The 14,030-nt window shown below is 38.0% G+C and overlaps 1 protein-coding gene across 6 annotated transcripts in view; it reads right to left on the bottom strand.

Moving 5' to 3' along the window:
• TRIP12 (thyroid hormone receptor interactor 12) overlaps positions 1-14,030 on the bottom strand; it is a 79,890-nt gene that overhangs the window by 39,653 nt on the left and 26,207 nt on the right. For 3 of the 6 annotated variants that reach the window (XM_065674949.1, XM_065674951.1, XM_065674950.1), the window contains exons 2-4: positions 12,849-12,995; positions 2,994-3,119; positions 1,242-2,041 (exon numbers count right to left, since the gene is read on the bottom strand). In XM_065674949.1, the coding sequence (XP_065531021.1) occupies positions 1,242-2,041; positions 2,994-3,119; positions 12,849-12,946 (1,024 nt within the window). In that variant the 5' untranslated portion in view covers positions 12,947-12,995. The remainder of the gene's footprint in view (positions 1-1,241; positions 2,042-2,993; positions 3,120-12,848; positions 12,996-14,030) is intronic. The other 3 variants (XM_065674953.1, XM_065674955.1, XM_065674952.1) reach the window with 2 other exon arrangements.

Below are 14,030 nucleotides of genomic sequence, written 5' to 3'. Positions count from 1 at the left end.
CTTCACCTTCTTGTTCACTTGCTGGAAGCAAATTCTCTCTCCTCCCCATTGTTTTTCATCATTGCCAAAAAGTTGCCTATAACAAGGACAGACCCAGCTAACAACTTGCTGGTCAATACCATTCTTGCATGATTCTTTCCCACTTCCCCCTCAGTCCATCCTACGCCAATTCAGTGGGCTTTCATCTGGAATTCATCACCCAAAAAGTCTTGAACCATGAAGCAAGTAGATAAAAGCTTACTATAAAGAAAGTAACTTCCCTTCCCCAACACCATTCTTCATGAATTGTGTTAGATCATTACAGAATGAATACTCCAGTCCATAACAAGCCTGTTAGGTCAATTAAACTTATTTTGATTATACAGGAAGGCATCCAGTTGCTCTTGTTTATTTCCTGCATTAGGACTTGCTATAGACACGCCCCAGTTGGGAAAGGCCACTCCTGATCATGTCTGGTTAAAGGAACAACCATAAGCAAGCTTAGGAATCCAACTTCTTAAATGAAGTTTTAGAGAATACATGCTATAAATAATCCACAGTACACAAAGGCAGCATAATGATTTCAAAGAAATTTTGTTCAAGGCAATATTGCTACAAGCATATCTGCACACTACAAAGCAAATGCTCTGCTTGGAAGTGGCCTGTACTTCTTAGTGACAATGTTCAAGAACTGCAACTGCTATTCAAATTCAGCACCAGAGGACATATTTTGTAAGAACAATTTAAAAGATAGAGTTACTAACATTCCAGGCACTAGGTACACTAGGTTTAGAAGACTGCTATTCTTTAAGTAAAATCACAAGAGATTCTCACAGTAAGGAAAAACTAGGAAAGTGGAACTGAAACAAGAAACCACATTATCTGCTTGTTTTCCAGCATTTATCATTCCCACTTCATGACAGAAAGCTTAAGAAAATAAGAAAAAGAAAAATCTAACAGAAGGAATATAATCAAGAAAGTTTCACAACGTGTCCCCACCACAACATGCAATTATTTTGCATATTTTTAATTGATTTGCAAGACAGCAAAGCAACTTGAATTTATAAAACACTAACTGTACTAAAATAAATTTTTTTAGTTGTGAATAGTTTCAGTCACAGCTTTACTTAAAAACTCAGCAGAACATGCAATTTGAGTTTCTCTAGGAAAATCCCAAGAAGCCCAAAAAGAACAGAAATATTTGTTCAGAAAACTTGGGTTTAAAACATATGTACTTATTCTTTTACAGAAGATCAACTTACTTGCTAGCTTTGCCTGTAGTCCTGAAGGTCCAGGTTTTGATGTCTCCGACTTGGAAGAGCCTGGTAGAGACAGTTTTGTTTTAGGGAGACTGACTTTTGGGCTGAACCGAGCAGCCCAGTCAAACTTTGAAGAGCCACCTGTTTTACTCTGTTCTTTGTCCCTGCTACTCCTTCTTGGACTGGGGCTGGATGCAGAACGGGAACGTCTAGCTTTATTCTGGTCCTTTCCCTGTTTCACTCTGGCACCCTGAGGAACAGTAGAAGAAGCAGAGGCCACAGCAGAAGAGGAGGAGGATGTGGAAGCTGAAGATGAAGAATCAGTGATGGTGCTACACCCAGCTTTGGCTGAGGTCACCGATTTTGAAGCCAGCTTGGAGAGTTTTGCTGACTTCTCTTCAGCACCAGTTGATTCAACTGCTGAACCACTCTTTATACAAGACAGATCCTCTGTCCTTTTTCTTTTCTGACTTCGGGAGCTACCAGCAGCTCCACCCTTCCTGGTGTGAGCCTTGCTTGTTGATGGCAATTGTGCAGACTTTGGCTGTTCTTGGTCTAAGTGCCTTCTCTTAGATTTAGTATGTGGCTTGTTAGTTTCCAAGGAAGTTTCACTGTGTTGAAGTGCTTTGGGTTTTTTAGCAGAGCTAGGAGAATTGGTCCTCCTGTAATCTGGACTAGCACTGCGTTTAACTCCTCGAGAATTGTCTTTCTTAGGCACTTGCCCCGTTTTTTGCTTTTCTGAAGTATTGACTCTCTCCGGATCTTCTTGTTGTGGTATTAGGCCAGCAGATGAACTACAGCCTCTGTAGAAGTAAGCAGGAACACTGTTAGTGTTGAACTCAAAAAAACCTCACAGTTGAAACAGTTGCGCAAGATAAATGTTAACACTCTCTAATAATCAAGGAAAGCACAGATAAGAAACACTGCTGATTAAGCTTACACTGAAACAAAAAAAAACAAACCATGCTAATAAAGAACAGCCATACTGCAAATCTTTGCTAGCATGAGAACTAAAATAAACTGCAACATAAAAAACATAGTACACTTTAAGAGAAAGGTATGAGATAACTTGGACAGATTTTACTATCTACTTTTGCTTTTATAGATATGTCGAACAGATTAGAAAAAAAAAAAAGCCATGAAGCTATTAGCTGAAAGTTTGAGAATGCAAGTTCCACGAGAGAGTAAGGAGCATTCAGTAATGCATAACTAGTCATAACTATTCTAGTTCAAGAAGTCTCTTAATGAAAGGATAGTTTCTCATCAATTTTGAAATTGAGGTAATGAATCACACAGAAAAATGGCAAAATTCTCTATGATAGAAAACTATTCCAGTGTGTATGTAGAAGTGCAATAGAAGTGTACAAAGCACAACCAAGTTGATTATTCTGAACACGGGCATACTTCTGATTATCCTATGTTTCAAATTATATCGGACATTGCTCAAATTCCTTAAGTAATCTTCTCCAACATGAAGAAGGAAAAAGGGAGAAAGACCTTGAAAGTATTCCAAGACTAGTTATGCAGAAGTTTTTTCCTCCCCATCACTGATGGAATGCTTAGTTGGTGAATAAAAAAAAACCAAAGCACAAACAGAATGTGAAACACTGAAACATATCCACTGAAAGCAACACCTAGATTAGGTAAAATCTATTAGTCATACATTCTACAAGAACTCTGTATGACTAGATATATTATGCACAGTTGTGAAGCGCAAGTAACACTGGTTAACATATGAATATGAAGCACAGTTACCTTTTAGAAAAATGTCCCTTGGACTGCTCAGAAGGAGTGTTAGACTGCACTTTGGGTGTCTTTGAAATAGATTTTCTACTCTCAGGAGGGCTATGTGCCTTATGTTTTGCCTGCCCTAAATGTGACCTGTCAGCAGAAAGTCAAAACAGAAATCTATCAGGATTCCAAGGTAAAGATACAAACCTGCAGGTGGAATTATTTATTTTTCTGGACCACTTAAAAAAGTTAGTTTACAGGTTCAACCCTTGCCATATCAACCCCTAACATTAAAGCAACATTTCAAAAGAATCACCTGGTGCAGTTATAAATCACTACCAGTGCAACTGTTTTGTAAAGCACGCAATTATTTAGTCTTTTTAAATCAATAAAACATTGTCTCACACCTGACCTGTGTAGATAAATATGACATTTTCTGGTGTGCAAGATTACCAAATTACTCACTTGAGCATTAAGTTAGCATAATAAGGCACAAGACTAGAGCACCTGTCAAAGACCTCTTCTCAGAAACACTCATCAACCTCAAGATTCCATACATCAAGACTATCCAGTTACAAGTGTTTACAAGTATCTCTCTTTGTTCTTCAGTTTACAAAAGTCAAATGCTCAGAATAGGAATGTAACCATTTACTCAGTAGGAAAGCTCAACCCTGCCAGTTATTTTCTGGCTGCAGATCCACTAGGTCAAAGGATAAAGAGCTCTTCCATAACAGAGGAATGAAGAGGAATGAAGAAACGCATCCTACCAATGAAGGCAGTTAGATGAGAGGAAACCTGCCATGTCAGAAAAAGGAATGATTTTCATACAGGTAAGCTACAAAAGGTCTTCCAAGCAGCTTTCAGCTGTATGCAAACAAAATGGTTTATTGCATAAGCTGTTACTGGAGGACCAAGATCATAATATACCATAGATAAATTTGAAGACTTAAGTTACATCTTCACATATTCCACATCTACTTTCAAAACCAATCAGAATTACCACCTGCAAGACTCAGAAGAGACAGCTCTCATCAGCATTTGAAACAGCATAGTATAAATAATTGCTAAGGCAAAAAACATGCCATTTGCACTTCCCAGATAAAACACACTTTTGACTCAGCTGTCCCCAGGAGAACTCTAATGCTCATATCCCACTAACCTTCATGAGACCTCCAACCAACCTAGTACTAAGGATGAAAGAAGCAGTATTTAAAAAAAAAAAAAAAAGTTGCTTATATGCTATTAACCTAGGCTATCTAGTCCTTCAAGTAAAGCTATGCAAGTACCTTTGAATCATATGGGAGAAGAGGAGAAACGCAGACTTCAGATTTAAGTGTCTTCTCCAACCCATGATCCCTAACATCAAAAAGTTACAAGAGTACATCTTTACAGGAAGGTAAATTTTCACAAGCTTTCAATACCTTCTTCCAACCAAATGGCAAATCTAGCAGCAAAGGCAGAGCTAAGTCTGCTACTGACCAGAAAGTTTCACCATCCTCTTAAGGATTTTAACACAAACTTTAGTATGAAAAAAGTACCACATCTAACCTAAGTGACAACCACATGATAATATCCTTAAGAGTCAAAATAATAAAAGTTCAGTAATATGACTGGTTTTCTTTACAGCTTTCCTTCCTCTGTTTTCTTTCAAAGTATTCTTATTTAGTCAGTTGCTCAAAGATATAAATGCACCTGGACAAGGTGTTTTCCTGGTTTCAGCTGGGATAGATAATTTTCTTCCTAGTAGCTGGTACAGTGCTGTATTTTGGCTTTAGTCTAAGAATAATGCTGATAACACACCTACATTTTAGTTGCAGCTCAGTAGCACTTAATCTAATCAAGGACTCTCACACTCTGCCAGTGAGGAAGGGCACAAGAAGGCAGGAAAGCACAGCCTGATCCAGGCTAGCCAAAGAGATACTCCAAACCACACAGCACTATTCCCAGTATATAAACTGGGGGGAGCTACTCAGAAGGCCCAGATCACCGCTCAGATCAGGCCAGGTATCAGTCAGCAGGGGCTAAGCAACTGTATTGCGCATCACTTGTGTTTATTGGGTTGGTTTTTTCTTCCTCCTTTCCCCTTTTAGTTTTATATTCTCCCCCCTTGTTATTTCCCTTATTATTAGTAGTAGTAATAGTATCGCACTTTAGTTATTAAGCTGTTCTTATCTCAACCCACAGGTTTTACATTTTTACAATTCTCCCTATCCCATCCAGGGAAAGGGTGTGAGCTATCAGCTGTGTGGTTCTGAGTTACCAGCTGGTTGGTTAACTCTGAAAAAATAAATCTAAGAGCATAACAGTCTGAAAAGATTAACAGCATCTTCTGAAAATTACTCCAGTAAGTTGTTTTTATTTCTTATAATAGAAGAAATAATTTTTACTATCAAAAGCAAGTGAAACCAAACAGATCTCTAGCTCATAATAGCAAACTCCAAGGTAACCTTGGGAACCTTTCACCTAATCCTGAGTGTTTGGATTTCCCTTTTCCCAACAAAAGATTAAGGCGTGAAATTTAATTTTCCCCCTGAAATGTTTTTATTATGGGAGTAACAGAAATTGTTACATAATTTACACTTGGCAGGAACTTCATTTTTCATGTAAGCTAAATCGATCAGGGTTCATTTATTCTGACGTGTATTTTTAAAGGTTACTTTCACTCAAAGGTTTTTGGTTTGCTTTAGTAAGAATTGTATTCAGCTTCGTGCTTTAAGCATTCACACAAACAACTTAAGATCTTCTTAACTAAAATATGACTAAAGGAATACATCAAAACATCAACTATTTAAATCATGCACTGAAGAGGTTCCAGTTGTTCCAGGCTTCCCCCCTTTCATTACCTTCAGGGTCTTACGAGCTTTACAAACATGATCTCATACCATTGTCCAATTTATGTGGACCAAGACAGCTACAACCATACCCTGGGGATTGTAAATACTGTATCATACAGGCTATATGCATTTGCTTTATTTTATTTATCCATCAAACCAACCACAGAAATAACACTCATAAGCCAGAGCAGAAAGGTTACACTAGAAATATAACAAAGAGGGAGTCAAAAGTGATAAGTATTTTTTTTCATTTTATTATTAAAGACCTATTGTAGTCTCACTTCTCTTGAGTCTAACAATTCACTTGCATGTGTTGCAAAAAGAAAGGAGATATAGAAGACAACAGCAACTCTGCACACAGCAGAATATCAATTAAAAGGAGTATGACATTAACTCCCCTTCTCCAAGATCTAAATGCCCAACAGCAAGCAAACTGACAATTTGGAGAGACTGCAGGATTAAGTTAAAAGAACTTTAACCAACAAGTAACATTGTCCCAATTTACATTAAGGCTTGTTAAAAGTTAACTTACATACAAAGATACGTTGGAACACTTGAGCGAGAAACAAAGAGTAATGCTTAGACAACTAAGTGCTATGAAAGGTACATGGGCAGTTAGAAGATTGATTCCTTGTTAAAAGTCACAATCTACTTGTACTTTTGGCCATAATTCGAGACTTCTACATTGTAACTTACCTAGCTACACGCTCTTTATTCTTTCCATTAATGTATCATTCATTCAGAAGCTTCACTTAAACCAATATTCCAGCACCAAGCATTTTGAGAGGCTGCTCCTTATTAATGATGAAAAATTGTAAGTATTTATGAGCTTGAGTTTGTCCATTTCAACTTGCAGTGGCAGGTCCAGGAAGACTCAGCACTTACTGCACCTTCAATTGCTGCCTTGGGGTTTCTTCGTTTGGTTTTTGGGTGGGTTTTTTTTGCCCTTTGTTTCCTCCACCACCCCACCCCTTTTTCTTTTTGCTTTCGTTTGGTTGTTTTGCTTGGGTTTTTTCCCCCAACTTAAACACAGTTCCATAACCCACCCCAAGGCTTCACTCAACCAGGCAAAGCTGTCTGCTGACATATATTTCACAGTCAGTTTAGAATAACACACATAGGTAAGTTGACAAGTGATCCACCATTTAGTTTGCAGTGTTTCTATAAACAGCCCTCAGCCTTCCTTAGCAAAACCATAATATAGAACCAACTAGAACCTGTCCTCAAAGAGTTACTCAATGCATATAAAAAAACCATACCTTTTGAAGTTAGTTAATAAACAAAGTGTTTCATCTAAGTCATGTTCCTCAGCAGCTGAGGTATTAAATGTTTCCAAACATGAAGTCTACAAAACTAAACACCCTTTATTTCTGTCAAAAGATTTAAAAAAAAAAAAAAAGCAATAGCAATAGGCTGTGTAAAAACCCTACTTTCTCTCCTCAGAAATACATCACTTGTCTTATGCATAGACTCAAACATTAAATTTAGTTTATGCACAAGTCTCAGTTAGGATGTTAACATTTAACATATTATCAAGACTGGTCCAAAACCAAATCTTGTTTAGAAGGTAAGTGGTGTGACAAAAAACATTCCTGTTGCTTTATTATTTGGAAAAGGCCAGTCCAAAGTGTTTGAGATTCCACTTATAACTTATGTTCTCTATGAAATTAAAGATTTCATCTTCAAATGTACAAAACAAATTCTGAAAACTTAACTTTTATAGATTATCATACTTTCATACACTGCAACAGCATAACAGTCATTTACGTCAAACTGATACCCTACTGAGATACTGTTCCTAAAGATTCCAGAAGAATGACAACATGCGTATTAAAAAGTAAGTGCCACTGTCATTTCATGCCACTAAAATATTTGATATTTTCTACTATATAGGACCACTTCGACTACTCCATACCAATACACTGAAACATTGCTCACAACTGAAAGGAGTAGTCAATTGCATCTCTTTCAGAAAAGAATTTACCATGTTCCTCACAAGATAGCCTCCAAATTGCTCCCATTCAAAGTAAATACTAGGGCATCACTGGGAACAACAAAGGCAACAATAGTTCAGCACACGAAGTGACAACGCAGACAGTTAAGAAAGTGACAGCAAGTACCATCCACCCCCTCCTCCTGCCCCCATGAAAAGGGTGCTCTCTGTTAATGCATCTGCTTCCCACTCCTCTTTGGTTTACTGCTGGCAAAGGGAAGCTTTAGCATCATTACTGCTTCCTTACAAACCTGCAAACAGTCATCCCTTCAGTGGAAGATAGTTCAGACAAGAGTTTATACTGTACAGTTAGGTGCCATCATAACTGTAATTGCAATTAGAATGGTAACACTGAACATTTTGCCATCTGTTAGTACAGCCATTAAGAACTATAATATCCACAAGAGCAGAAAGTCATCCAAAGCACAAAGTTATTTCAATGTCAGTACTGACAACAGGAAGTAAAGAATCACATTAGTCCAACTTCACTAAGGCCAGTTTGGTTATAGAATTATAGAATAGTTAGGGTTGGAAAGGACCTTAAAATCATCTAGTTCCAACCCCCCTGCCATAGGCAGGGTCACCTCACACTAAACCAGGTCACCCAAGGCTCTGTATAACCTGGCTTTGAAAACTGCCAGGGATGAAGCATTCACAATTTCCTTGGGCAACCCATTCCAGTGCCTCACCACCCTTACAGTAAAGAACTTCTTCCTTATACCCAATCTAAACTTCCCCTGTTTAAGTTTAAACCTGTTACCCCTTGTCCTATCACTACAGTCTCTAACAAAGAGTCCCTCCCCAGCATCCTTATAGGCCCCCTTCAGATACTGGAAGGTTGCTGTGAGGTCTCCATGCAGCCTTCTCTTCTCCAGGCTGAACAGCCCCACCTTTCTCAGCCTGTCTTCATATAGGAGTATATGCATACATGGGGAAGAAAACAGTTCATCAGTTATAAGTCTGTCTTCAAACACATCCTTTGCTTCCACTAGAGAAAAGCACACATCACAGATGCCAAGCTCCCTTCCAATTTGTGCTGCAACAATCATCTTACATTATATGCGATACTGTGTTGAGTGTTATGTTGCTGGTAAAACTCCAGCAGAAAACACATCATGGGCTTCCCCCACTCATTTTGGCTGCAAGTGTTGATGTTATTAGGGTGACAGCAAATAAGCTCAGTCTAGACAAAAAAGGGTTTGCACTGTTGCTTCCAGGTTAAGCCAAATCTGCCAGTATAACATGTCACAGGAGGAAGATTAAAAGCATTTATGCTTTATGTATTAGACCAGAGAGGAGTCTGGAGTTTCCCAAGTCCTCAGGCAAGAGAACAGTAGCTGTTCAGCAAGTTTGATGAAGTTTTAACAGAAGACCTTTAAGCTGCAAAAGTGTCAAAGACTATATACAGAAGGACATGCATTAGCATTTCAGCTTGGAAAGGATGATACCATCCTCCAGTCTCTCTCCTTACTTCTTAACACCTTACTCAACCCAAGCCTATTGTAGTGTTCACTCCATTTGGAACGTAAGAGACAGAGACAAAGCTAAGGCTATTGCAAAACCATTTGGCTATACAACCACACACTGATGTCAAGTCAGCTATTTGAATGTCAAAGTCTGAAATTACAGTACACATGACAAACTGCACAAATACTGTAAGTTTTTGTCACTTATTTGGTATTTTGAAAGTATGTGCACCTTAGCCATAAGAAAGCTTTAAGAAAAAAGCATTTCCAGCATTTAGAAAGCTATTTATACAAAGAAAGACATGTAAGCAACTACACAAGTTCAGACAGTATTGAAACTTGTCCTTGCTCTAAGGAGTATGACTGCATATCTGTGACCAAAGTGAGGTAACCTTCTCCAACACTTCAGAAGGTGTGGCCCTTAAGTTTGCTTATAAACTTTGTGGCTAATTTTAGGCATGAAGCAACAACCCCCTTCAGACTCACATTACTGCTTAATTCCCTGTACAGTACTAGGTTTTTTTGGTGTTTTTTTTTTGTTTTTTTTTTTTTTTTTTTTTGTAGGGTTGGGTGTTTTTCTGGGTTTTCTTTTTTTTTTCCATTGATTTTGGTCTGGGTTAAGAAACACATGGATCTAGTAAAGTGACTGAATAAAATCTCATACTGTCTGTACAACTACATTAATAAAGTAGTGCAGATCAACAGACAAAACCATAAAGCAAGATGGCTGTCATTAAGGACCAACATCCAACAGTTATGCATTTCAATGATCTCTACTTCAAAGGAGAGCAGACTACAACCACAGGTGACCAGAAGGCAAGAGCTGCTTTCACAGAGCACAACTTCCAGTCTGCCTTAATCCAGAAAGATTCCAATTCAAAGTGCTCCAAGACTATCTTCACTATGTTAGTCAAAACACAGTAGGTAAGGATGACAGATCTGCTTAAAAAGAACACTTATAATTCCAGCTAAAATACTAACATGCATTCTAAGCCCACAAGTTCTTTTTGCACAATATAAGCATATCATTGAAACTGCTCTTTGCACAGTTTCTTCATTCTGTTTAAATTAATTTACAGCTGAAATTGAAGAATTGCATTTTATGGATGACAAATGTCAAAAAGACTAGAAGTTACTGTCCCAAGCGTTAAAGAAAAAAAAAACACCAAAAACAACTAATGTACTAAAAGGTGTAATTTTGTGCAGGGGAGGGAGGAGAAAGGGGGCACTGGGTTGGGGGATTTTTTGTTTGGTTTTGGGGTGTTTTTTTTTTTTTAATATAGCAGCCAAAGTAGTATGTATCACCAGGGTACAGAACAGCTTAACAAAGAAGGTACATCAAGCTGTGAACTCTAAACCCTCCTATGTACTGTTCAATAGCAGAACTAGAACATACAATGTCTCCTCATGCATGGAAGGATTAGTCCTGAGGTTTGTGTCTAAAGCCAGGCAACCAGGGACAGAGCAACTGTTATCAAGAGCCTGTGTCTCCATTTAATCTACAAAATTGTCAAGGACCTGATAGATCTGTCTTTCATTGTTCCTTGCACAATAGCCTTTTCTGCCCAGCAGCTTACTAAAGAGGAAACACAGACAGTAAAAGAAATCAAAATCATTATAAAGTTTATATTAACCAGCATGCTTTATGCAGGCCTTTTATATTCTTTGCCAGCCAGAAATGCTTGTTCAGAGTTAGAAAGTCAGGGCAGGTCCTGTTCTACAGAGCCTGTATTTTCAAAGAGGCTTGTAAGCTTCCACCCTCTTCACTTCGGAGAAGAGGTTTGGTTCTGATAAAGGTCATAGTTCAGGAGTACAATACACTCTTGCTCATGGAAGTCTGATACACACAGATTTGAGGAGGTCCAGTCATTTAAGATAAACTGCATGTTGAAGCATTGCGTGATAGCTTAAGTAACAGATTGCAATACATTAAAACACCAGATGAGTAACTTTCTTGCAAGGAAAAAGTGCTATCCCTAAAATCCCTGGCGGTGTTCAAGGCCAGGTTGGATGAAGCCTTGGGTGGGATGGTTTAGTGTGAGGTGTCCCTGTCCATGGCAGGGGGGTTGGAACTAGATGATCTTGAGGTCCTTTCCAACCCTAACTATTCTATGATTCTATGATTCTAAATTCTTCTATTTGTCTGACTCACTGCAGAAGAGCCCCTGCATTTTGCTATAAAATCTGAATAAACAGTAGATGTCTGAAAAATCCCCACCCCGTGCCCAAATAACTGCGCTCTAGTCTTTTACTCTAGGAAGAGGATTATTAATTCCAGGTCAAATTCAGTGTAAAAAGGAAAGAGCTCATAGGGCAATATCCAACTTAACATCCATTCAGATGTAGAGATAATACAGAATGGAATGAAGGGTTCACAGCATCAACATGCCTCAGTTAAAGGAGTATTCTATACAGACAATTCTAGCTTGCAAAATAATGAGCTACATAGGGCAGCAACTTCCTCCTCATTATGCTACAGAAGCCCAGGAGAGAAGTCTCGTGTTTATCACCTGGTTTTCCACTTGTGCAGTAGATAGTTCAGAAAAAGTGAAGCTGCCTTTTGCAGACTGAATTAATCCCTGCGAAGCTCTTTGGAGGAACAGCCAGCTTCCTTCACCCATTCCACAGTGACCTCATTCTCAGACTTTGTATTAGTAAGAAATACACCTTACCTTCATTTTCATTGTAGCCTGATTTCTTAATAGTAAAAAAATAAAAAAAAAATAAAAAAAAAAACACAAAACCACCCTAAAAAAAAACCACAAAAAAACCCACCCTATTTTGTGCCACTTACCTGCAGCACTTTAATACTCATATAACCCCTTCTCCCAAAAAAAGTACGATAAACATGTTCAAACAACTGCACCAGTAACACCTCTGAAGAAGCAGAATATAAACAGATGCTTCCTACCATTGTACTATAACCATTTTTCATTAGATTAATAATGTAATGAAATTAAAAGAGGACCTATCCATACGAACTCCAGTCAAAGACTCTTAATTCTTTAAAGAGGACAACAATAATTATACAGTCAGCTTCCACAGAAAAGTTTCAAGGATCATCTTTGTTCTGCATTGTAGAGGCATTGCTTACAGAAAAAATACAATTTGGTCCACTTGGACACTAGGACAAGTATATTAAAAGGATGGTAAACCTTTTGCTCCTGAATTATTCAAAAGCTGCACTGGATTAATATAAAGTTCAAGGGAACAGAGAGGTGGCAGTTATTCAGTCTTCTCTAACAGGGACACAATTTTTTTCTCTCAGATTACACACATCAGACTTCCACCTCCCTCCCTTTTTGTTATCAGGAAAGGAAGAGGAGAAAAGAATTTACTACTAACTGTGATTTGTGGAATGTAGCTCAGTTACACTTTTTTTCCATAGATCTGCTACTGCTATTCTAGCTAAACATGCATGATTGAAAGTTTATTATGTCTTCAACTCATGCAATGACAGTACAGATAGCATTTCAGGGGCAAGAAGTTTTTAAACAAGTTTCAGTGCTTGGAATAAAAGACAGAAAATATCCTCCAATTAAATCACATCAACACATTAAAACACACTCACAGACAACAGCCATACCTTCCTCCTACTGCGTCGTCTTGTGGCTGGGCCCCAGCAGTGTTCCTCTGTGAACGTCGCAGTGACCCCCCTGAATTGTTATTAGGCCGGTTGGACATTGGCACCTCTCTCCTGAAGGGACATACCCTTTCTAGACACTATCATTCACTGAAAGACAAGAGAGAGATAATCATAAGAGACATGGCATGAAGCTCACAGCCATGCCTCGAGGCAAATGTAAAATGCTGTTGTTTAAGGCAAAAAAACCTTTGAACAATTTTTAGTTAAATGACACATGGACCAAGATCCTTCTCAAGAATCTTCAGACCCTTAATACAGAGCAACCAGTTCTCAATATATATACACCATACAGATGACCCATTGGACTCAATGACCTTTAAAGGTCCCTTCCAACACAAACTATTCTATAATGATATGCTTCTTTTCTGGCAGGCTTTTATAACTATTTGAAGGAAACAAGACAAATGCAATTTAAGATGACCTGTATTTGTCAGCACTAAGTAAAAACACACTAAGTAGTAAAACTCAATGCCTGGTAGAAAACAATAGTATTTAAGCATTTTATTGTGGAAGATTACAATGCCAGTTTTGGGAATAAACAGCAGTATCCAGAATATAACGTAAGTAACTTAACTGATTTGCTTTTAAAGCAGCTTCTTTCTCTAGGCAGATTTATGCAACTTCCATTTGTGTAAAAATGTATAGTTAAATTCAGGAAAAGAGATCTAGCTATATAAGCAAGTTCTTGCTCACCAGAGCTTAACAAGTGGGAAGAGGTATTTGAGACAGAAGAATTAATGAGTGAACATACTTTAAAAAAAAAAAAAAAATCCATGTGATGGCTTTGCATTGCTAACTGTGGAATTGCTTTGTGACTGTTACGGATCTACACATTATTTTGGTAGTTATTTATATAAGACTACCGTAACACCAAGCAGCAGACCTCAGAAACAGAGGTGATTCAGGATCAAGCCTCACTTAGATCTTCAGTGGAAAGGTCGCTTTTATATTGTATTCTAAATTGCAATTTCTATACAGAGAGCATAGCAACAGGTCCACACAATTGTCTATATGCTGATTCATTATATCTATAGCAGAGTAAACAAGAAGTATGCCAGGAGAAAGTTTAAAACATTTCAGCTACAGATAACTAAGGCTCAGTTCAAATTTCAATGCCGCCAA

Source organism: Lathamus discolor, chromosome 3 (genome assembly GCF_037157495.1).
Source record: "Lathamus discolor isolate bLatDis1 chromosome 3, bLatDis1.hap1, whole genome shotgun sequence".
Lineage (NCBI taxonomy): Eukaryota > Metazoa > Chordata > Aves > Psittaciformes > Psittacidae > Lathamus > Lathamus discolor.
The sequence above is the reverse complement of the archived record's forward strand: the minus strand, read 5'-3'. Positions and strand labels throughout refer to the sequence as shown.